The sequence below is a fragment of the Ochotona princeps genome, chromosome 25 (genome assembly GCF_030435755.1).
Source record: "Ochotona princeps isolate mOchPri1 chromosome 25, mOchPri1.hap1, whole genome shotgun sequence".
Taxonomy (NCBI): Eukaryota; Metazoa; Chordata; class Mammalia; order Lagomorpha; family Ochotonidae; genus Ochotona; species Ochotona princeps.
Window position 1 is genome coordinate 8,657,041 of NC_080856.1, and position 25,692 is coordinate 8,682,732.

The following is a 25,692-nucleotide window of genomic DNA, read 5'->3' on the forward strand; positions in this document are numbered from 1 at the left end:
ACATTCCTAGAAGGTCACCACTTCAAGATTTTATGGGACATAAGCATCACAATTAGAAGTTCGACTGAAAAAAACCTGATGTACAAAGCAAAGCTTCCCAAAGTTGGAGGAAATATCAACCTTAAACGCAACATTTTAACTTCTCATATTTAGCACATATGTGCAATCTTGAACCTGCCAAAAGGAAACTGGATGAATATATATATATATATAAATTTTTGTAACTGTCAAAAGAGACATGCCAACCTTTCCAATGTGAGAAAAACAGAATTAAACTTTTAGAAGTATACATTAGAAAATTGTTCAAACTGCTGTAGGTTATACTTGACATTCAGTGTTTATCTTGAAGCTTCCCCAAAGTTCTTGCTAAAGGACTCTAATTCAACTGTCTATGTATCTTTTTGGAGAACAGCTTGGTTAGTATCCCAACCAAAATAGCAAAATTGTGTGGGGCATTTAGAAGCAATTCAACTTAGATAGCTTGCAACTGAACTCAAGCTCTCCCAATAATTGTAATGCAAGTTTCTTTCCTATTTAAAAAAAAAAAAAAAGCTACAAAATTTCACCTGGTTTGGGGCTGGATTAGCAGGTACAGCCACCTCCCGTGATGCCAGCATCCTATATGGGTCCTGGGCTCAACACATAGCACCTCTACTTTCAAAACGGTTTTCTGCTCATGTGTTTAGAAGAACAGCGGAAGATGGCCCATATACTTGGGCTTCTACATCCACATGGCGGAGACCTTGAAGAAACTTGTGTCTCACAGCTTGGACCCAGGCTAATCCAAGTTGTTGCAGCCATTTGGGAAGTTAACCAGAGACAGTAATTTGCCTGCTCTTTCTCTTTTCTTGTCTCTTTTATTGTGCCCCTTCTATGTGGAATATTCTCCCATTTTCATTCTTATTCAGATCTTGTATTCATCCTTAACTATCTAATTCTGCATTCGCCTTCAGCAAGCCTTCATGTGATTCCCAGCCAGATTAGGAGTCCCTCCTCTGGCTCTTATAATTCACTGGCATACCTATAATACGTCCTCTTCACATAGTGCAATGTAGAATACGAGTGTGTGTCTACTCCATGGCACACTCCTTCAAGGCAAACAATATGTCTCATTAGCCTTTGCATTAATACTTAGCAAGAGCATGACCCAGAGTAGGCACTCAAATATTTGCTGAACAAACGAAAGTACAGAATCTTGATATTTTCTAACAGCTACTGAAACAGAACATTATAACATTCTTACAGCCAAAGCTGAACGGAGCTAATGTTTTATTGAATTTGTTTCCTTGGCATAAATATGAATGCTTAGTGATACATACTGAAAATTGTTATCTCTAAGTCAAGATAATTCTGTTTTATAAATAGAATACAGCATATTCTCAAAGTCAGAATAAAGTAGCAAAAGAATGTATCCAATGCCAACAAGGTTACACCAAATCAAGTTAGTTACAGGTCATGACTTAAGGGTTTATAATACAGGAGAGAATACAAGATAAATGCACACTTTATAAATATTTTATATGTATCATACATGTATATATACCTCTGTGTATATTTGCATATACATTACAGATGTTTAAAAGAAAAACAGACTAAAATATTTATGAAACATGCAAATTTTCCTTGCATATCTTCATACGAATTAAATCCTTTCATTACAGAAATGTTTTTAATAAATCCCTAACTAATGTTCAGAAAATTTTTAAGCCACCCTAAGATGTTTTCTATTACATATATGTATATATTCCTTCTCAATTTTGTTAGATGAAAATGTCCATATAAATATGGATTTATAAATATGTCTTTTCATATGAGATTGATACTAATCAGATATAGTGAGGTGATGTTATACTATCCAATATAAGTTAATAAAGTTCATGAGAAAAATGATTAGCATTGTCAAAAATATTTTTATCCATTAATCAAGAATAAGCTGAAATGGTTTTCAAATTTAACCTACCTCCATTATTGTTGAGATGACCAATGAGTCAGATAAAACCTACAGCTGGCATATAAGCACTACAAACTCCTTTTCTAGAGTAGTAACACAATTAATCCTCTCTGCTACAATAACTGTGCGTTTTTTGTAGTTGTGTATTATTGCAATGATTCTTGGATGATAACATCGAGCAGATGCTAGAAACTATTTCAGAGGATATTTTTTCCTTCTGCAGCAACATGAAATAAACAAGGCTCCACAGTCCAGCCATCTTTTCAATAACCACTTTCAGATGGGCTGTGTTTAGGATTCTTGTTTCATCTTAAGTGACTTCAATTTGGAATCTCAAACTTTGCAAATCACGAATAAACTCACGGCTAGGGAAAAAAGTATATGCCACCAATTACTAACATCAATTCACCCTTTACCCAAGACAGTAATCAAATATGTGTGCCTCTCTGAGTTTCTGTAGATACACCTCAAGAGGAGCAAATTCAGCCATGTCATTGCTGCGCTTCAATTTCCTTCAAGTCCTTCCTATACCAATCCTACCTCCACATACACAGTTTACATCAATATTAACCATTATTTGACACACACACACTCATTTTCTGAGCCATTGTGTTTGATTTTTTACCTGTGAAGTAAAGGCAATACTGCGTTGAAGACTCATGTGTATTCATAGACAATGCATGTAAAGCAGAGATGAGAATAATGAGGACCTAGGATAAGTAATGATTAAATGAAGGCTTCTATGATGATAATCAAAGAAAAGAAAGAAGGCTTCATGTGTCTGGCCATATTCCTCCCTGCATCCCCTTTGTTTTTAAAAGATTTACACTTGATCAGCATCCTAAATGATGAAATCATTAAGGAATCTGAATAAATCCTGCCTTGAGTGGTGCATGTTGGAACAATTCATTTAAATTTTTAAATATACTTTTTTCTCCCTTCTCCCTCTGCATTGAATTTTAATGTGAGTACATTGGGTGGTTGCTTTGGGGTACAGTTGTGTGTATAAACACTGCCAATATGAAGAAGTTCCTTTATAGCTTTTCCAGAATAATACAGTCTATTGTGTGTTCCATTTCATTTTTATACTGTAATTAAGCAGATGAATGGAGTTGAGCCATGTGGTTAGGTAACACAAACAGAGCATTTTTTTAACTCATAGAAAAAATTATAAATATTTATTTTAAAATATGGTAGCATCTATCCATAATGACTCAATTCCAAGTCATTTTCTCCTGGTTATATGAGGTGGATAAGATCTGAAATAAAGGCAATGAGGAGCCTAGAGGCTAGAGAAGGCAGCACAATTGGAATGACATAGGGTGGTTAACACTAGTAAAGAAAAGTTCAAGAGAAAACATGATAGCTCTACAAGTTCCACCTTAGAAAGTGTGTGAAAATGAAAAACACTCAGTTCAATCTCATAAAACTTAATTAGATAAATGAGTGCAAAAAGAAGATATATATTTCAGTTCAGTTTTTAAAACTTGGTTCTTCAAGGAAGTAGACTGCCTTAAAACTTCTACTCCAGAGAATATTAAATAGATCACAGGAGGCTCTATAGAAATATCTGATGCACTGCAGTAGCTTAAAAATGATGATATTTCTTAAAACTATATGTCTATTCCCTTTATAAAAATGATAAATTTTTAAAACAGGGGTACATTAGAACTGGATGAGGCAGAAGGAAAGCTTTAAGATTCTCTGATTGTAAGAACAGAGAACTACCCATTTGAACAATCTTACCTGTCATTATCTATGACTCTGTCACTGAAAATTTTAATGTGAATATTATAGGATAAGATGACTTTGGACCACGATTAAATCAGCAGAGAATCAGATACCTTTGCAAATGAATGCAAATTAATTAGGAGGAGGAGCATTAAGAAACTGAAGATGAATGATCACTTGATTTCTTATAAAAGTGTGCCTTTCATAATGTAACAAGAACATTCACAGCAGCTAAATAAATATATTTCAATATAATCACCTTTAAAATGACAGATTTATATTACATCAAATAATGGCTAATGTTCTCTATAATATGGCAGTATTTATTCTTTTTGCATCATCTTATACCACAACAGATACTGGGAATCAAACAAGTTGAGGAAAAATACTGATTAATGTTTCAGAAAGAGAGAAAGAGAACGGGACAGAGGGAGACACAGAAGTCAGCTCAAAATGTCCTTGACTGCATCCGATCCATTTTCTCTAACTGATAGGATATGCCTTAGAAGCAGTGGAGTTGGTGATAGAGGGACAATCAGGTACAAATGTCTAGGCAGTTTTCTAGATCTTGTGGATTCTACGCTGAATAGGACAATCTGTAGTGGACTTATCCATTTAACATGAGTAAACAGATATTCCAGAGCAGTGAACCATCAACAACTTGCTTTACAGACACAGACACACACATACCCATGAATACAATTTTAAATTCCATCCAGGTTTTACAGACTCAGCTATGAAGAAGAGCCAAGATTTAACACAACCATCTCTTTTTGTTTGGTTAAAATTCCAGATGTACACATAATATAAGCTCTTTTCTTTATACTGCCAAATATATTGTCCAAGCTGTAGGAACAGACAGCAAACTGAGTTCTCTAAAATATGAATTCTGTGTTTACTTAGTTGGTTTTACACATGACTACATTTTTTTCTGGTGTTTCTGGGCATCATACGTGTTTCTTCCAAACGCTTGAGGTCAGGCATATTTAGCTGTGTTCAAAATTTAATGCAAAGTTCCATTTTCATAAATTACCAATAAATAAAAATATTATGACAATGATGAATAATTTACTTTAGAACAATATTATACAGTGTTCAAAAATGTCAGGGTATATATCAGATTATTTAAATGGGCTCAAAATTAAAACAAAATTCAAACATCTAATACAATATATTCCTCCCTCATTTATTAATATTTTTGACCTTTGCAACTCCAATTTTATGCATTTTCCTTCTGATTTCTCAGATGCATATTTAACAATAAGCAATGAGGGAGCAATATTAGAAAGATGATACCAAAAATAATGTGGAAATGAGGGGGATGTTGTTAGTTCTACATTTATTACCAAATCCATTCATAGCAGAATTTACTAAGGTTCAAAAAGTGACAATTCCAGATTGGTGGTCAGCAAATACTCATTCGATATTTGAACTGTGCCCAGAAAATACTCTGAATTTTTCTGCTCTAAACCGTGGTTGTGTTAGGTATGTCTGACTTTCATAACTGGCTGTGGCGCTCATTACTGGTGACCCTGGATATGCTTCCAACACTTCATCAGTCACATCACGAAGCACCCATCGCAATGGCTCAGTGCTTAAATCTTTTCTTTTCATGCACTTCCCGTTCAGCTCCCCGTTTGTGGCCTAAGAAAGCAGTCAAGGATGGCACAGAGTCTTGGCAACCTGCACCTGTTGGGGAGACCAAGAAGAAGCTCCTGGCTCCTGGTTTTGGATTGCCTCAACTCTGGCCATTGCAGCCACTTGGGGAGTGAACCAGAAGATGAAAGATCTGTCTGTCTCTCCGTAAATCTGCCTTTCAAATAAAAATAAATATCTTATTTTTTAAAACAAGAAGGATTCAAATTCTAATGGAGTCAGTACTCAGAAAAACATCATTCCAGGGATGTGCAGCTCATAACATCTGGGGCATCCAATGATGTGCTAACTGAATAATATTCTATGTCTTATAGCTTCAATTTTGATTTGGAAATGTTCTCCATATGGTCATTTGTTACACTGTCTATAATAATCAAGGGCTTAATATTATCTGATGACTGAAATCTGGAAATTATTGTCTGAAGCTCTGAAGAATGGTCCGGAGCAGAAACATGAATGAAGCAACAGTCTAAAGACGAGAGAATTACCAGAAATGTGATTTCATTTGGTGTTTACAATAAATAAATGGATTTGGCAAGTTTTCATAGAGAGCAATACATATACAAAAACATATCATAAGTCTAGAAGTTCATATGATGTATAATTTCTAAATGTATATTCAGCTGCAATCCTTGCATCGGTGGCAATTTTATTTCAGTGTGTTGGTATTTGTGCAGCAGAGGACATGCAGCTGAAACAGGAGTGGAAAGTATTGTGTGGTACAATTTGCTGCAACTGAATGGATTTAGACTCTACAGTAAAAAGAAAACAATGGTCTTCAGTCAGCAGCTATGGATCCACAAAACAACATTCTAAGCACTGTTATTAAACCTGCAGGGGAGATTTCAGCTCAAATCTGAGGTTTTTTGGAAGACAGAACTTGTGTCAGCAGGCATACCGAAGCACCTTAAGCACAAGGCCCCAGGTAGAGCACTATAGAATGACAGGGGTTCGTTTTGTTTGTTTTTAATTTGATTCCTTGATACGCCACAAACAGAACTACAATGTGAGGTTAGATGTGGTTTATAAAAAATGAATTATAGCCATAGCTCTTCCTATAAATATTGATGCTATGATACTTCTTGCTATTACTCTAAATCCAAAAAAAATGAGGGTGAACAAGAAACAGACACAATCAAACTAGATCTTGGATTAAGGTTGGAAACAATTTGGTTTTTAATATTCCAGATTTAAACAGCAGGTCAGTCACTCCAAGCATGGTGTGTGCAGGTTTTTGGCTGCTGTTTGGTCTGGCCTTAGGTGCCGAGAAAGGACAGCTGCTGTTCTTGGCAAACTCACTGATCCTTTCTGAGGGAAGGTAAGAGGACTTGTTGATTTTGTGGCTCAAGGCTCAAATCTTTAGTTTCAAGCATAAAGTTCTTCTACAAAGATATGAGATTAGACACACAAGACCAAGTACATAAATTCTTGTTGATCCTTCCCCGATATTCTCCCAGCTAAACTTCATATATCAAAACTCAAATTTGGCTTCCAGAACACGTGGTACAGTTCTGTTGTGACATCATCTCATTTTTAACTGAAACAGTTTGGCTTTTGTTAGTTTTCCTTTCTGAGCTTAAACATTGTTATTTGAGTGGTCTTCCTGCTTCACCTTCTCCACTTGGGCAAGTTAATTGCAGAGCTTGTTTTTATTGTCTTGCCAATGGGAATCAAAATGCAGTACAGAGGGGACTAGCCCATGGGAACCATGAAAATTATAATGATGCGTATGTCCCAGACACAAGATGCTAGTAAAACGTCTGCTCTTTTCACTGCCTATTGTAAATGTAAGATTATGTTCTTACATGTGTAGTATGTCCTCATACGTCTCTATACCCACACTCCTTCCACATATGTTCTATTCTGAGGGGGAGGTAGTACAAAGGACCTATGAGTGATTAGATTATGACCTTTAGCTGCAAGTCTCATTTTTTAAAAAACATAACATTCAAATATGCTGGAAGCACAGCTAATATGACAGAATTTTTCAAGAATGGAAATGTGAATTTTAATGGCTAGCCACACTAACCTTCAAGCAGACTTTCAGAGGTCCAGTCTCTCCTTCAGGACTCAAAGGGAAACATTTCCTTATGTATCTCCTCCCTATTTGCACCCAGCAAAACAAAAAAGTCATTTTAAACTGGAAAACATCCATGAAATATCAACTAAAAACTCAAGATCAAATTAGTCATTCACTATATTTTGACATGACTTTCCCTTATATTCCATTATAGAAATCTATGGGTATTTTTTTTCCCATCATTGGAAAATGCATAGTTGAAATCCTTCATATGTGATAATAAATGATCTTCCTAATGAAGAAAAGGTAAATCCTTTTAAATCAATTTTGTGGTAAGAAAATTAGCAAAAGCAGAAAAATTTACACTAAGAAAATTCTAAATCTGTAAGGCGTAACTTCGCATTTCATTCTATGTTATTTTTCGTAAGTTCCTCCTTCCTTAAAGCCTCTGATTTCACTCTATTTGTCAAATTTTCATTATGATTGATTATTCCATTATCCAGTGCCTCATGTAGGGAAAGCTCAACCCTCATGTATCTGCCTTAGGAGGTTAACAACTTTAAAAGATCAATCTCTTGAACTCCAAAAAGGACCCAGTTGTGTTTGTTTTTTTTTTTTTTTTGCTCCAGTTGCTCTTCAAAGCCCTGATGTCCCATCTCCCTGAACATTATCTCTTACATGTAAGGTTGATATGAGTTCTGCAGTAAAGCAGCAACTTGTTATCCGTATTCAAAACTTTTTTATTATCCCACAATGACTTTTTTTAATTGATTACATTGCATTATGTCTCACAGTGTTATAGGCACTGGGATTCAAACCTTCTAAAGTTTGATAAGGATAAAACTTGCAACTACTATTTCTAAACGATAGTTTTCAATTATTTTAGTCTCTCTTCAAACCTCCAATTTTACTCAGTAATTTTTTACACTAATACTATCAGACATAGGATAAACATACTGTCTTCCAGACAAGTGCTTCTCTAGATTTGCTGAAAGAACAGCTCAATGTCACAGTCCCCATCTCCAGAGGATCTAGCTACTGAATACCAGCTATGTCTTCCAGCTCAAACACAGAATTCATCTTCTCATGTGAATTATGTTAGATATTTCATTTTGGGATATTTTCATGAAAAACTGAGTAGAGATTATATGCTAAGGAAAATACAACACATCCCCAAGCTTTTGTTCATTCTAAGTAGGTCCTGATCCTACCATGATCCTAGCTCTCTGCACCCGTCTACTTTCTCTTGTTACAAGTCTTTAGTATTGTCTGTAATATTACCTACTATCTCCTCCCAACTCCCTGCCTTATTCCATTTGCTAATATCTTTATTCCCTTTTGCCTCAAAGTTGCATTAAACAGATCACAGCAGAACTCTTTAGGACTTTATTTTTTGTGGGTTTTTTTGTTTTTTGTTTTTTGTTTTTTTGAGGATTTTGTAACCTCTTCATCCAGATACTCATGCAGTTACTTCATAGTTTGAGTTAGTGATGAACTCAAAAGCCTTCTCTTTCCCCAACATAAAAGCAACATGCTTCTTAATAATATCACCAATGACTAATATTTCTGTATTCATTTTCTGACTATTCCACTATTCTAATTGTACACAGCTGTTGGGCTTGGCAAATTGACTTTTTTTTATGTGTAAGGTCAATGGATGTAGTAGGGGATCAGCAAGAGTCTATTACATTGAATTAAATCCTATAAGTCACATTTCATTCCCCATGGGTATGAAACTGATATTACTTTGGGTTTCCAAAATTACTATTGCTGAGAATCCTGAAAGTGAAAAAAATGAGGAAAATGGAAAGCTGAAACAGCAGAGAGAGTAAAAGCCACCTTGAGAGAACGTTTCAGTTCTATTTGACATGATCTCAACATTCATCCTACACTTTCAGTGTCATTCTCTCATTACCAACCTCTAATAACGCACACCTATCCCCCTACACTTTCTATCGTTTTGGATTTTCTTTATATAACTTATCAAAACTCCTAGGAAGACACAGGTTGTCCTACAACAGGATCACATCAGTTTTCTATTCAAATTCTGCTCACCTTTCAGACCCCTACCACGTGGACTGCTTCCTGACGACAGCTACATCACTCTAAGACACTGTAGACAAAATAATTGTTAACACAGTGGAATGTTAACTAGGTTCTCTCATCTATGTGAAAAGCTGAAAGAGACAGATAACTTTAGTGATGAAGTCTCAACAAAGCATCTTTCTATAGCCGCCTGAGCTCCCTGAGTTGCTCATAGTTAGAGAACTGAGTTCAAAAGCAGCCAGTATATTTCTATGTTGATTCAATGCTACTGTGAAGTGCCTCCATATGCTTCCCATAGGCAGCTGCAACGTGCCCAGTCTTCAAAAGCAAACTGATTAAGGAAAGATCCATATACAGTCACTAATTCTAACGTTTGTAGACTTTATTAGATGCAAAAATGAGTCCTCCTCTGTCATAAGTGAAAAACAGATTGTGGGTAATGGTACATTGGGAAAGAAAATGTTCAAATGTGAATATACATATTTTTAACCATGAATAAGGCTAAAAAGTGTGGGTTACATCAGTGCACTATTGCTTAAATGGAGATGGCAGTACCGCACAGTTAGTTCTTTACACTATGGAGAGATCATCCCAGCCTTGTTCAACAACGCATTAGTGTGCCTTTTTCTTCCCATATTTGAGCAATGCACTATACAACAAACTCAAAGTTATCACTCAAAACTCAAAAGCCTGCTAATAGAACAGGCATCAAATGTAATTCCAACTATAGATGATGCAGGCTTGGGAGGTTGAGAAGGATTCAGAGAGAAGATTGTTGTAAAGGCTCGTTCTCAAAGGATCATGTAAAGGGTAAAACATTCAGATGGGATGTACTGACGCTACGAATAGGACAAATGCTCACAAAAACCTAAAGATCATGTCTCACCCCTGCTGGTTTTTTTTTTTCCAGTATGAGATTGTCTTCCACGTCATTGAGTTGCTGAAAGCTAGAACACTGCCTTTTCTATACACACTTATATACAGATAGAGTGCAAAGGTGTGTGTGTGTATACATGTAGTCACAGTCCAAAACCAATGTAGAACATATGGAGAATTGGGGGAAGAGAGAGAATGCGTTCATTATTACAGTTCTGAAAGGAAAAATTAAATTTCCTTTACAGTGAATGCTTTTAGCATTCCAGTCCTTTCTGTGAAAGAGAAATTAAATTGTACATTTTTAACATTCCACAGGCCAATTTGTTTTTAGATGTTTCAGGCAAAATAATTGATTTAACTTTTCATCAGTTCAGGCAAAATACTGAAAATTAAGTTCTTTTTTTTCCTTCTTTCCCTCAAGTGGCTTACAAGTTCACTGCAAGAGGACAAAAGGTGAGACCATCAGCCAGGTGCCATCACGGTAAGTCCCAGTGCTAGGTGAGTCAATGTGCAGCCAGCAGTGATGCTGAAGAAGGCAAGACCGCCATAAAGCACAGTTCTAGCAGAGAAAAGTCCTGTACCCACGCACCCCGTAGCCGGCATCTCATTTCTCACCACTGTCATATCACCAGCAACTCTCAGGAAACGGCAGGAGCACATGTCTACACAATGTTTGGTCTCCGAAAAGTGATTTTTAAAGTGAAACATCAAAAGTATGGCTTCTGTTTCAATGTTTAATTATGAACAATTCACAAAAGTATTTCAAGTGTAAGAGAAAGAATTTTAAATTGCAATTGAGTTTTCCTCCACCATGAATCCAGGGATAGGATAATTAGAAATACGAACTCATTTCTTACTACCATAACTAATTTTCAAAGAGCAGAACAGTTCAGATGTAAAAGACATGATTCTGGAAATTAAAAAATAAACATAACACAAAGCCTGACTAGTATTTTAGATTCATTAGTACTCTACGGATTAGTAGTCTAAAGTAAAATTCTGGTAAGAAAAAACAATGGCAAAACAGATCCACTAATACAAACGGCCCTCTCTCTTGGAAACTGTCATAACTCTGGCATCCAAGATAATGCTAGAATTTTAGATGCTAAATATACACTAAAATATTATGTCAAATAATTCTTTCATCTCTATTTTCAGTGACTGTTAAAACCAAGGCACTTAAGACTTGTGTACCTTCAACGACAACAGAGTAATACACGTATCTGTCTACACCTTTTAAAAGCTCATTTTCAATGCCCATCAGCATTCCCTACAGATAACTTCACTCACATCTGTTACAGCTTGCCAAAATAGTGATAGATCACCACCACAATCCAGGTTTTTCTCTGGAAAGAGAAATTTGGTACTTCCCACCTATACACATTGTAGATCAAAGTAATATATATGCATAGATGCTGGCACAAGCAAAAATATTCCACCCATTTTCAGTGACAGCTGGGTACACTGAGACTCTTATATATATATATATATATGATTTTAAAAGACATTTTGCCAATAGTTCCCAAACTGACATAATCAGAATAGTAACATGTAGTTGGAGAAGGCTTCTTAGAAGTTTATCTTCTTTCTGGATGAATATTTATTTACAACATAATGTATGATAGATATCACATACGTAAATGATAAATTCCTATTGTATGTCATTCCAAAAAAAGGAATTGATACTTTTTCAAGACCATATGAAACATATTTCACTATGTTGTATCCTAAAGTATCAACAAACCTAGTGAACGTGAAACATGGTAGAGCTACTTCTGTCAGCTTTTCACATAGACAACTTTAGACGTCTAGGAGCAAAGGTCAAAGCTTACTATATTTGATTCAGAGGAAGATACAAGGGTACTTCAAAAAGTTTGACGGAAAATGGAATTAAAAACAAGCTCTTCTGATTTGAAAATGAAACCCACAGTTTTTTACAATATGTATTTTCCACAATATTTTGAAGAGCTCTTGTATGACACATGAAATAATTTTCTTAAATTGGTCCAGAAATCATTTTTACAGAGTGAAACAAATCACAAAATTTCATTCTACACATGAATTCTACAACAAATGATGCACAGTACCTTTCATGCACATATTGATGTGCCTGATTAAAACAACCTGTTCTGAAATAGATGCCATGGTGATAGAAATGACACTAATGCAGTTAACATTCATATTATGAGCAACACAGTCTCCTCTTTTAAATAACCGTGTAACCTAAAACATCCAAAAACACAAAAATTGTCTAACGATTTGCTAAATTCTTTCACGTCCTACATGCTTCTACTACTAATTCCAAAGCCAAGAACCTGAGTTTAAATGTAAAATGAAGCTCGACCCTATGGACACACTCTTCTTTAAGTAGTTTTAAATAATTACTGCTGAACGTTTTGAAATTGCCTAAATTCAGCCACATTTAAGTAGCACCACTTGAATAATACTCATAAGAACAATAACACTCTGGCCCTATCTCCCAAAGGGCTGTCAGGACGAAAGTGGAGACTTCATTCTAAGAAGCAGCTGAAGGCAATGATGAGACTTTGCTAATCAGTCTTGTGCAAGTCATTAAAGATGCTCAGAAAGAAAGAAGAAAGAACAGCTCTACATGACCACTTCATCTAAATTCTATATTTAAAAAAATATTTCTTGACATTCTTTCCTGCATTGACCATTTTAAATTACCCTTTTGATGTTTCTTTAATTAATAGGAAATAGGGTAACCTTAACACTAATTTAAAATCTTAGTTCTGCTGTCATGTTTTTTAAAAGAAACCTACTTATATAGTAATCATGGTCAAGCAATAGTTTGATAGTATTTTTTGCGATGTCAGGAAGCAAAATAAAAATAATTAGATGGATACAGAATAGTTCTTAGACCTGCTCAATTCTTCAGATAAAACAAAAAACAAAAATAAACAAAGAACTGAGTGCTGTCCAGTCTAACCTGACAAGCAGTGGAGGATGTTCCCAGTGCCAGATGACAAAGCCCACAGTTGTTTCTCCACATATAAATAATGACCTGGAACTTTTGATAACTACTCTCCCAAACCACATTTTCACTTCTAAAGTAATTAATTGGTATTAGTTCCATTAAAAATGATTGCCTTAAAAAAGGAGCTTAGAAAGCATTATCAAAAATTCTTAACAGATTAAATAACTATTACACATTTACCAAAGTTTACAGTGTAACTTTAACCTTTCAGTATGACTAAAGTTAGAAAGTGTGACAGTGATGTCTAGTAAATATTTTCAATTCTTAATGTCATTAAGCTACAATGCAGCCAAAGGTAACTTACAAAAAATAGATTCTAAGAATGTATTTCTTTAGGAAATCCAAACACTTCATAAATATATTCTGATTCTAAAATATTTTCCCCATGAAACTTTTCTATATTATACAGCATGTACAATTTTAAATGTCTACGTATATGTTGTCATTTTGATTGTACTGATTACTAAAGTACTGTATGAGGATCAGTAGCCTAATTTTCTAAAAATTAGAATTTTCAACTTCATTGAAACGTAAGTCTTCCAACAGCTCACATTTTACTCAGTTCTTTGAGACAGAATGCATTTAATCCTCCTAATCCACGTATCTATGGAACGTGTAAACTAAATCTACTGCACAGGTTTTCACAAAAATTGTGATCCAGTTGGAGGTATTTTTCAAAAAGCAGATGGCTATCAGCATGTCAGTTACATGATCAACACTGTTATTCATGGCTTTGCGCTTTAGTTTTTCCCTAAAAACACAAACAAATGCCAAGATAATAATAAAATGGAAAAGCCATTTTGGGAAACTAATTTTTAAAAAATAATACCATTTCAGGTCAAGAACATTTAGGAAAGTGAAATTAGCATATCATCAGCATTCAGTATAACAAAACCAATAAACATGATAAAGTCACAAAAAAGTCTACTGAAACTTCATGCTAAATACTGCCTGCCATTATACATCAAAGTTTTTAAACTGTATTTCCTTTTAATATCGTTTTTTAAAATTTCTTTTCTAGACAAAATCCACTTTTCATTCAAGGATATTTTTAAGTTGAAACCAGGATGGTGATATTTACTACCTAATTGGTCTTAATGTTTTCACATAACATAAAAAAACAAGGGGGAATAATCCTGTTTGAGGAGAAATGTGTGTCAGCACTACTATTCTGTAGGATATGACGCCAAATCACCACCAGAATCAAAGCCAACATGAGCTGTAGGATCTTAGTTTTGCCAAAATCAGTCTTAAAAATTAGCTAATATGCCTTCAAAAGCATAACTACCACTTTGTCAGAGCCATAATGATTTTACCTTACCATAACATCTTAATTAACTTGGCCAAAAAATCCTTCACATAGAAAATCTTCAATGAGTCATAGAACATGAGAAATTCCATTCAATACCTTTAGTAAAATTGATTTTAACCACAATGTTACCATAAATAGTGAATTAAATTAGAAACACACAACTTATAAAGGAGCCTTGGAAATAACTTGTTTTTCTTCATTACCAAATCCTTATTCAACTGATTATGTGTGCTAGAAAAGTAACATAAAACTGAAAGTCAAAATGAGCACCACATCACATCCTGGCTTATCTAAAAACTCAGAAAAATAAAATGCTCCAATGTTTTTTGTTCTATTAGTTTTTCTCACATGTAAAACTTGGCTAACCTACATTTTAGCATTAACATTTGACACCATTTCTTTTTTCTACCATCTTATGAAAAAAAAATCCTTAATTCTAGCCCTAGAAATCCTTTAAAAAGTGATTTCAGAATGTTTTTGGTTGCAGAATTCCAATTCTCCTTAATAAAATAATCAAGAAAAAGGATCCAAAAGGAAATGAGTACTGAACACTCTACAATTCACAGAGCTGGGTTACTCATCAATTTCACCACAGTTGCACTGCCCTCTGTATACACTCAATATCTGAAGAGATGGAAGAGATACCCAACTTTGAAAACCTGTGTGGGTACAAGTCATTTGCTAATTTCTTTGGAAACAACAAACCTAGAGTTTTTAAAATGTTGCAAATATTATTCTAATGCAATGTGAAAAGTTAATCAGTTTTGATATTCTAAAATACTGTATGACTTACCGGCCATCAAGAAATAACATTAAAGAATCCTTTGTTAATAACAGCTATAATTATGTTTTTTAAAAGTTGTAAAACAAGAAAAAGACTCTAAGAAGGAAAATGTCGTAACTACCTATTCATATGAGAATAACATTTCAAATCTACATGGAGACTTCTCGTTTCGATGTTATGAAGCACTAGAGACCTCCATGTGTGTGCACCAATCACATCTTCATTAGGGCACAAGTTTCATTTGTGATCACACCTACTGACTCATACATATGCAAATGGGTTCCTACATTCAGCAACTCTAAAACTTCTGTTTGTCACTTTTACGCATCAATACTCCACATGTGCCAGAACCTCCCTGGCACTTCCAGCTCTGTGCCACACCCATTTCTCAAGTCAAACTGCTGACATGAAGCTGTTCTAGACCCATCTAGAGAAAACTTGCCAAATTATCTGCATACTCATGTCACCTGTATAGGATGCAATCACCCCACCCACAACCCACCTCTATCCCATTTCCCTTGCGGGCACCTACCCCAATGTTGTCATGGTGACGATGGTATACCAGAAGGCCGCAGGGATGCTGGTGAACTTACTGGCCGAAGACCCCTTCTCTGCGTAGAACATGACCGTAGCAAAGATGATGATCGCCATGGTGAGCGAGAAGAGCAAGAAGCCCAGCTCAGAGGCACAGCTCTTGAGGGTGTAGCCGAGGATGCGCAGGCCCTGGGAGTGGCGGGAGAACTTAAAGATCCTGAAGACCCGGAAGACACGGAGCGTGACAAAGGCCCCGCTCACATCCTCATTGTCCGTCATCACCAGACCAATATAGTAGGGCAGGATGGCCACCACATCTATGATGCTCATCACACTGCGCACAAAGCGGTAACGACTGGGCGCTGCAGCCAGGCGCAACAAGTACTCGACGGTAAAGATCATGACACAGGCCGTGTCCAAGCAAAAGAAGGCCACAGCATAGCGCTCTCCGCAGGGCAGCTCTTTGATGTGGCCCGGGCTGGACCCACAGGGCACGGTCTCCACCACATTGGCGATGACAGAGACCGCTATGAAGAAGCCCGTCACGTAGTAGAACACCAGGGCCATGGTGCTGGTGTGTGGGTTCTCGAAGGCGCGCCAGACCCTCTGCCGCGCTGTCATGGTGGGCAGCGCGCTCTCCCCGGTGGTGTCGGTGTCTGCATCGTCCTGCAGGCGCTCGGCGTTCTCGCGCCGGCGGTCCTTGTACTCCTCGTAGCAGCAGTCGCCAATGATTTCTGGGATGAGGCCAAAGAAGGCCAACTCTTCATCATAGGCGGAAATGCACTCGTGGCGGGGGTAGTGGAGCTTCCCCGTGCGGTAGAAATTCAGGATGTGGCGGAAGATGTCTGGGTCCCGGTCAAAGAAGTACTGCTGGGTCTCTGGGTGGTAGAAGAAGTCCCTTTCGGAACTGCCCAGCAGAGTGTCCGGGTAGCGTTCCAGGGTATCCTGCCACGTCTGGAAACGCGTGCCGCTCACGTTTAGCACGATGAGAGCATCTTGGGTCCGTTTTCTCTCCTGCCTCGGGGGCGCCGGCATGGGCCCCGAGGCCACGGGCATCCACCCAATGGCTGCTGCCCTCGCAAAGGGCAGCCAGGCCGCCACACCTGCCGCCATGCTGCCGGAGAGAGGCAAGCGGGTTCCTAAGGAGAATCAGTCCCAGTTGCCAAGGGCTCCCTCTTGCTCACGTGCGACAACGGAGTCAGAAACGTGGCCCACAGGTCTTGTTACTCCAGACGAAGTCCCAGTTCTCAGAAGGGTCCGTCTCCCTCAAGGGCAGGAACTTGGAATCAGAGCCATAGGAGAGATATGCACCTTGGTTAAACCTAACCAAACCTCTCCCAGCTTGTGGGAGCGGGGATCGACGCACAGGTGATTTAAATATCTTTTTTCAAACAGGTGTTTCTGCTAGCTCGCCGAGCCACGGACTGGATAACAAGGAACCCAGTGTGTATAGTTGAGAGAAGACAAGTCGGCCAGCTGTATTCTCTTTGACGAATCAGGCAACCTTTCACCTACCCTTTTCGTTCCCAGTCCAGCAGTCTCCAAAAGGCGACCTGTTGTGGCTTCCAAGAAGCGGTCACAGCCGCCTCTCTCTGGGGAGTCCGATTGGCGACTACTCTACTCCTGCCAGTATTTGCAGAGATGGGGTTGATGCGCCCAGGGCTCGGTAGGGGGGACTCGAAGGTAGCGTCTCCTCCCCCACTCCTCCAAACGCCCTCCGTGTCTGCCAAGAGCCGTCGCCCAATCGCCCCTTCACTCTCAAGTTCCGCTTAGGTGCAGAGTGACAGTCGCAGAGCCCAGGAGCTCGGCAGCCGCCACCGCCTCGGCGGCAGCAGCATCTACCTCCTCCGCGCACCACGCGCCTCGCCGGCGGTACGGACCTGGCAAAGTGCGCGCCGGGGCTGAGTTGCACAGACTTTCCCGTCGCCGTGCACCCGGAAAGGGAACAAGAACAGGAGGCGGCTCGAGAGCAGCAGCTGAATCCCAGGAGCCGAGGGAGCGTAAATAAAGCTCAAGCGAGCTCTCCTTCCCCTTCCCCCATCCCTCCGTGCCTCCCTCCTCGGGTTCACCTTCCCCAAGCCAGGCGCAGGCGAGCCACGAGCCACGAGCAGCAACAAGTTCAAAAAGGTGCGGGGGAGGCGAGAACCCAGGGCACTCGCTTCCTGCCAACTTACTGCGCGGCCACTGTCGCCAGGGCCGAGGCGGCGCGGTACGGGGCTGCGGGGCGCCGGGGTTGCGGGGATGCCGGGCGGCTGGTGGTGGCGGAGGCGGTGGTGGCGGCGGTGCGGCGGGGCCCGGGCCGGGGCCGGCGTGGGCTGTGGTCCGAGAGCGGAGGCAGGAGGCGCTCGGCGGCGCGGGGGCGCGGAAGGGCTGCTCCCTGCTTCCCCGCCCGTGGGTGGTCCTGCATCTCCCCGAGCTCCTTGCGCCGCTCTGCTCGTGCGATCAATAAATAAGGAAGAAATAAATAAATAAGCGCGCGCACGCCCCGCCACGCAGGTTAGGAGAGGCGTCTCCTGCCTTTGCCTCGGCTTGACCTTTCTCCGCCCCCGCCCCCTCGGGCTTCTCTCGCTCCACCCCAGCCGCCCACCAGCCCCGGCGCAAAATGTCACCGAGGGAGAGCATCCAGGTGGATCTGCCGGGGAAGGAGATCGCGCCTCGGATGAACAAAGGGAAAATTCACGCGCTCGGCTGCGGCGCTTTGCCGGAGCCGAGGAGGCAGGGGACCGGTGCCTCGCGTCTGCCTCCCGGAGAGCGTGGGAAAAGGGGGGGAACCGGAGCCAGAGACGCTGAGAAGGAGGGCGAGTGGAGCGGAACGCGCACGAATTGGTTGTCTTCTGGGGGCGCCCGGTGGCGCGACCTGCAAAGCCCCGCGGCAGAATTTTTTAAGTGCCTTTTTTTTTTCTCCTTTTCGTGCTTTTAATCTATCTGTCTACCTATGCATTCTCAAAACCAGATGGTGACGTTGAGGGGGTTAATGTTATCTGCCCAACTTGCTCAAAAGTCATGCAGGCTCCACGGTCTAGGTCTCCCCTCAACTCCTTTTCTCGTCCTTCGAGAATGACAGCAGGCTTGGGAGCCCTTTTTTAAATGCCAGCGTCCAGGGCCGTGCGTCTCCCGGGGTGTGCGCCCCCCCTCCACCCTGTCTGCGCAGCTCTGCGCATATCCGAAATGGTTACAGTTACTGATAGGTGTTCATGTGAAGGGTGAGAGATGTGGAGGGAGATAGGAAAATTTTCGCGGCCAACCTTTTTTTTTTTTTTCCTTCAGAGTACACCTCCCCCCGCCCCCCAGTCATTAGGAATGTTCCTTAAACCCAAACCCAGAACGATGAGAACCGCTAGATGGCGTGAATGGCGAGAAGTTAAACCGACATGCACGGCGTGGGTGCCTTAGGGAGGCGAAGGATCAGAAGGAACTGATCCAAAGGAGAATGGAATCCCACAACCATCCTCAGATGCCCTGCCGCCACTCACCTTGGTCGTGTTTAGGTGTGAGAGGCTGTTGAGATGCGGGTCTGCATATTGATGGGGATTGGAAGCAGATGTAGCGTTTGTTTTCCCTGGTGAAATTCCTTTGGAAATCAAGTCTAGATTACTGAATCATCATTACCGTACAATTAGGGTCATTGGAAAACCAGTGAAGTTTCATCTGTATTGATTAAGAAGAGGAGCCCGACTCCCACATGAAAATGACTTTGCCAGGCTTTGGCGTGACAGTCCATTCTTTGTAAAGCAAAGAGACTGTGTTGGGGTGTGCAGAAACGGACTTTCCAGTCCTGCAAATCACTGGCATTATGTGTGAGACTTAACAATTTGAAAGGTGACAGTCCAAAGGAAATATGTAAACTGAAAGACAGAACCTAGAAAAAGGCTAGAGGAGGAGAAAAATAAACCTTGTGCTACACAGAATATTCTGTAGTGATGAAATAAGTGGTCTGCATGTTGGTTTGCTGAAGTAGAAGTTTAGCAGGTAATGAAGTCGGAGCTGATGCAGCGAGTGATTTGGAGGACCTGCGGCTGATGGCACCTGCTGTTTACCTGCTTGTATTAGCCGAAGTGAAAGATGCTAGTTAATGCATCTATAGAGCATGTGTTATGAAAACAAACGTGTTGACTGCTTGCCAATTAATGTAAGAAAATTAACCCCTTCCTAATTCAAGGAAATACATGACATTTTTGGAGGGGCTGAGAAAACATGCAGAGAGTCAAGAACTGTGGATAGTCAATGATTGCCTATCAATATGGAGCAGAAAAACTAAATCAAACCTTTACAACTTCTCTCCAGGAAACTAAACTCTTACAAACAGAGATATCAGAGTTTAGGTAAAACCAAGTATATAGAGTATCGACAGTTTTCAAGATAAAATTGTGAACTGTTCTCTACCCTCCCAGCTTCCTTAACGGAAAGAATATGGACTTTCAATGGTACAAATTGAGGGCCAAGAAATTCTCCCGACACAAACTTGGTTTAGTCTGGCAAGTCGTTAATTCCTATGATTAGAAAGTGTACATAATGCTGTAAACTTCTGGTTTAGATTAACCAGGATCGTGGTGATGTAGGTAGGCTTAGAGGTGGGTAGGCTTGTGGTTGCTCTCACCTGTAGGGCAGCTCAGCCTGGTTCATCTAAAACTCCACCCCCTGCCACGCCCACTGAGGTGCTGCAGTTCTGTTGAAGACCAGCACCTTCAGTGCAGCTGCCTTCTGTGCCTCCCACGCCTTTCCTCCTACGGCCTTTGCCACAGCGCCACAGGGTTTTGCAAGGAGGTAGGCTGTCCTGAAGCACCCCAGTCTCCACCATCTTTGAATATTTAGCTGTGTCTTGCGCCAGACACCATTTCCTTGGCTCTCAAATCATGTAAAAAGATGGCCTTGAACTCTCCCGCTCCCCTTCCCAGCTGGTTCACATTCATTCCTGAAACAATAGTGTTGCCTTATTAATCAATCGTACTATTGGCTCAGCTTTATGCATGGCTTTTCCTTGAATCCTTGTGTTCAGACAAGAAACCGGAAGAAGCCTAGCCTGGGCTACTGCAGAAAACTAAAATTTCTGCAGAGAAGCATAATACTTAGCACACAAGGGACACTCAATATCAAGTTCTTTTTATGTAAACACATATGGTAATGTGGTTTATTTTTTGCCAGAATGTGTGTATTTGGATTCCCAGAGACTTTTTTTCCTGTTAACTCTTCCTCTAGATGAAAAAAAAAATCAACTTGTTCTGTTACACACATAGATAGTTAAATATTCATCCCTGCACTAAAAACCCTGAAGAATTTAGACGTACGAAATCCAGCAGGGCCCTGTATATGCCTCCTCCCTTGCCCAAGATTTTCTGTCCTTTCCTATTCTAATTCTACGTACACTGCTTGACTGATTATGTGGGAAACCAACTCAACACAATCAAAACTGAACACTTCGGCTCTGTTCTCACCCATGTGCTTTTCTCCTGATCGTTGATGTTCAGGTGAAACCACTCATTACTTCCCTTGAGCAAACGCACAAACTGCACAGTGGCCAAATACGTCTGCGCATGCCACCTTCATTACCAACGCATCCTTAGACCCTACTACCTACAGGGTTTTTCTTGAAAGGATTTAGATCATTTCTAGGCACATTTCTCAGCCTCCTCTTGGTTTCTGGGTGTATTTTCTTTGAAAGGCAGAATTACAGAGAGGAGGAAAGGAATGAATAAGCAAAATTAAGCTTCTGCGCTTCCTCATGGCCCAATCGGGTCAGCTCTGGCTGCTTCAGCCTCTTGCTGAGTGAACCAGCAGAACGAAGATCGTTGTCCCTCCTTGCTGTAAATCTATAGCTTTCTAATAAAAATGAGTATTTTTTTTAAAGAAAACTTAAGACTGTCAAAAGAATATGTATTTTTCCCAGTCAAGACAGGTAGTTAGGGACCCTGTCTCCCCACCCATGAGGAATTGCAGGAGCCTAATTATGCTAAACACCAGCAACAAATCCCAAGTAAGTTTCACATAAAGCTCTGCTGTTTCAATTTGTATTTTTTTTAATTATTCTAAAATTTCTGGCTTCATCAACATTTTTAAAGGTATAACCTTACTGCTATAAAAAATGTATCCAGTTTTCTGTGACAAAGATTACCTTTTTATTATTAATTTGCATTTATTAATAACTAATTTTATCAAATACATTTTTAACTGTAGAGTTCAAGCATAGAAAATGCATATTATAATAAGACTGAATTAGTTTATTCACTATAAAGTCATATTTTAGTACCAGTTTTACAAATTTTTTAAAGATTATTTTTATTGCAAAGTCAGATATACAGAGAGGAGGAGAGACAGAGAGGAAGATCTTCCGTCCGATGATTCACTCCCCCAGTGACCACAACAGCTGAACCTGAGCCAATCCGAAGCCAGGAGCCAGGAGCTTCCTGTAGATCTCCCACACGGCTGCAGGACCCCAAGGCGTTGGGCTGCACATTCCTCACCAGCTGGTCTCCGGGGTTCTGCTGCGGGACAACACCGCTGCCACACCTCGGTGGCCTTGGGTCCTGCTGGCAGGCTTAAACCCAAGATTTATCATTCTGGAATTAATTGCTATGGAGTAATTCTAGTGCCATAATCTGAGGATTGTGACTGCAAATGAGGAAGCAGCAGCAAGAATCCTGAATAAAAAAGTCATATTCCTCTGAAACTGGAGAGGAACTTATTCCTACATAGGGTCTTAACAATGCCAAAGGACATAATTGACTTCCAGAGTTTCTGAACACTGAAATTATTGAAAAGTCTTGCCAGGTTTTTACCATCTCAGAAGGCACATTCCGGGAGAAAACTGGCAGTTAATTTGTTTACTTTGTCTAAAACTACTTGGTATGTTTCAACTGGTTACTCTTGATATGCAAGCATATGGACTTTGTGATTTCTACATGCAGTTGTGTGGTTGGATTTTGTAAACACTCAACATAGAATTTAAAGTGCAACAAAGGGTTTGGTTAGCAGAGGACCTCAGTATTCTACTACTTTTAGATAATGCCATTGCGTCAATATTATGTTCATGACTCAACCTGCATTGGGTTTTGATTGAAATGCTGGTAGTTACGTAATGGAGGGTTATTACACAGGTTTTTACTTTGCAGCTTTTCTGGTCCCTCGGCTAAACAGTCACCGAAAGAGCTGTTTAGACTTTTACTTTTTCTATGTTTAAAATATTCCTTCCCCCTTCCCAGAGATCTTTCCGGGGGGCAGGGCCCCCGCTGATTTTGAAGAGAGTTCTGTGAATAGAGATTCGGGAAAAGCAGCCTCCAGAATTCTTATGAAGGTACAGTCTCCGATGGTTTGTCCGTGTTCAATTTTACTTTTGGTTTAAGCACATTGTGTTTTGAATAAAGAAATTTGGAAAGGGTAGCTTTTTAAAAAGTTACTTTTCTTTGAAAGGCATAGGTAGAGTGTGAGACGGTGAGATCTTTCATCCACCAATTGATTCCTGAAATGATCACAATAGCCACCTGCCCAAGGCCAGCCTGAAGGGCTTTTTCTGAGTCTCCCACGAGGGCGTAGGGGCCCAAGTCTTTGGGTCATCTGCCCTGTCTTTTCCAGGTCAGTCACAGGGTGTTGGATCGGGAGAGGAACAGCGAGAACTCCACTGGTGCCCATATTTAGGCAGCAACTTAACTTGCTATGCCATGGACAGCTTTTCTGTCTTAGCAAACGGTTACAGAGTCAAAGCCCACAGATGAAATCATGGAAATATATTAAATATAGTTTTACTTACAGTTATTTAAAACATCCAAGGCAATAACAGAGAGATTTGGGCAATGTTTGAAGTGAGGTGATGATACTGCAGGGGGAAGCAGGTTGCTTGCATGGAAATGGAAAATTAAAGAAAGGAATTAGAAAAGACATGCCAACCCTGATGCTTTTGTCCCTTTTGTTAATCTCTACAACTGATTTAGAGAAGTAATTAAATAATGTGCTTTGTTTAATTACAGCCACATACAGCTAAAATCCGAAGGAGCATAACGTGATAGAACAAAGGCAGAGACTGGTCTCTGGAAGATCTCCACCTGGCAGTGAGACACTTGCATATGGTTCGTGACGGAACATGGCAAGGAAGATGAATGACTGACTTGATGATATTAGCCCTGAATTGTTCAGGAAGGAATGAGGGCAGTTGAGCTGAGTCAGGTAATTATTCAGGAAGGATGATCGTGGAAAGGAACATGAGCTATAAAAACCTTCAGCTAAATAGAAGAGAGTCTTAACGATCCATTATTTTCAACAAACTCAAAGTACTTTTGATTTTCCAAGTTCCGTAGAAAAGCGTATTTTGGGGGCAATGTGGGCGAGACGTTTCAGTGTGTTGGAAATGGCACATCAAAGTAAGAAATACTGTGTGAGATATAAAAGTAGAAGCATGGAACCACTGATGAGGAGCAACTGAACCTCTGGGTGTCAGGAAATCTGTTAGGGAATGACTTCTTATGCTGAAAAAGTTAACAATGTAAACTGGAGACTACTACCTTTAGAAACATGGTTACCAGGTACTAGCTGACTAATGTATGCGAGTGTGCCTGGACAGTTTGTGCAGGCAATATAGTTCACACATCTATTTTTTTTTTTTCCTGGGAGACAGGATGCTACTGCTGTTCATGGTGGGCAGAGGGTGGTTTATGACAAGCCCAGACCACGGTCCTTAATGGGCTTACTGGGCAGAAATACGGCACACGTGTTTCTGCTTCTCATTCCTTGAGGGAGAGTGCATTCTGTGTGACCCCACATGGGAAGGAGAAGGCATGCGGAAATGGCGTCACGGACTTCTCCAGATGTTGCTCTCAACACTGCTGCACCACAGTTCAGTCACGTGTCATGATGGCATGGCTTTAGTAACTCTTCCTGCTGAGGGCAGCCCCCTGTTGGGTTCTGTAAATATGGAAAGGGGAGCTCCGGATGTTGGAGGGTCCTTGGGGACACTGAGCACGCTGCTGAATTGATTTACAGACGCTTGGATCAATGTTGTCAAGAGAAGAAGATATTCAGCACAAAAATCTGCCCTGAACTTGGCAGAAAATTCAGCATAAGCAAAATCACGGTAGTCAAGAATCAACTCAATGCTGGAATCTGGACAGTTTCAAAAGTAAAGTCCATTTCTGAAGCATTAGGCTTGAGGAAGGCAGTGTGTCAAATGACAAGCAGAAAGCAGTTCTCACAGTTTATGTGTTAATGCTTCTTAATATTTCAGGAAGTGTTTAGGATGAATATGTAAAGCAGTTATTCACTGGCTATTTGAATAAAATTTTTAAAATGTCGGATATTATTACTTCTACTTTTAAGTAAAATTATGCTATTAGCAGTCATAAAAATCATTAATTGTTCAGCTTCCTGACTCAAACCGCATACTTTCAAATGCGGTCTTTCCAAAGTTCTTTTCAGCCTCATAGTTGCTGTCATAGATGATGGCCCATTTCTAGCTTATGTTTTTTTTTGACAAGTATCATTCTTTACTCGGAGATATTAGAGTTTTACATATGCTTGACAACATCTGCAGGGACACATTATTTGGAAAAAAGCATTAAGAAAGATGTAAATTTCCTTTGCAACAGATATTATAAAAGAAGACATAAGATGACTAGTTATTTGGGGTAAGACACAGAATTTTTGAGCCAAAACTATGATTGCAGCCTACTTGAAAAATGAGTAAAATATACATTTGAGATAGTAAAGCAATTTCTATGTCTCAGGTACTAGTAAAATAATAGACAAATATCGATAACCAAGTAAAAACCCGACAAACTGAATGATGAGGTCCAATATAAAT

At 39.9% G+C, this 25,692-nt stretch overlaps 1 protein-coding gene across 1 annotated transcript in view; it reads right to left on the reverse strand.

The window, feature by feature from the left end:
* The window catches only part of KCND2 (potassium voltage-gated channel subfamily D member 2), a 399,324-nt gene extending 382,124 nt beyond the window's left edge, over window positions 1-17,200 (reverse strand). Inside the window, exon 1 of the mRNA XM_004592481.3 lies at window positions 15,907-17,200. Within this exon, the coding sequence (XP_004592538.2) occupies window positions 15,907-17,021 (1,115 nt within the window). The 5' untranslated portion in view covers window positions 17,022-17,200. The remainder of the gene's footprint in view (window positions 1-15,906) is intronic.
* Window positions 17,201-25,692: the final 8,492 nt, after the last annotated feature.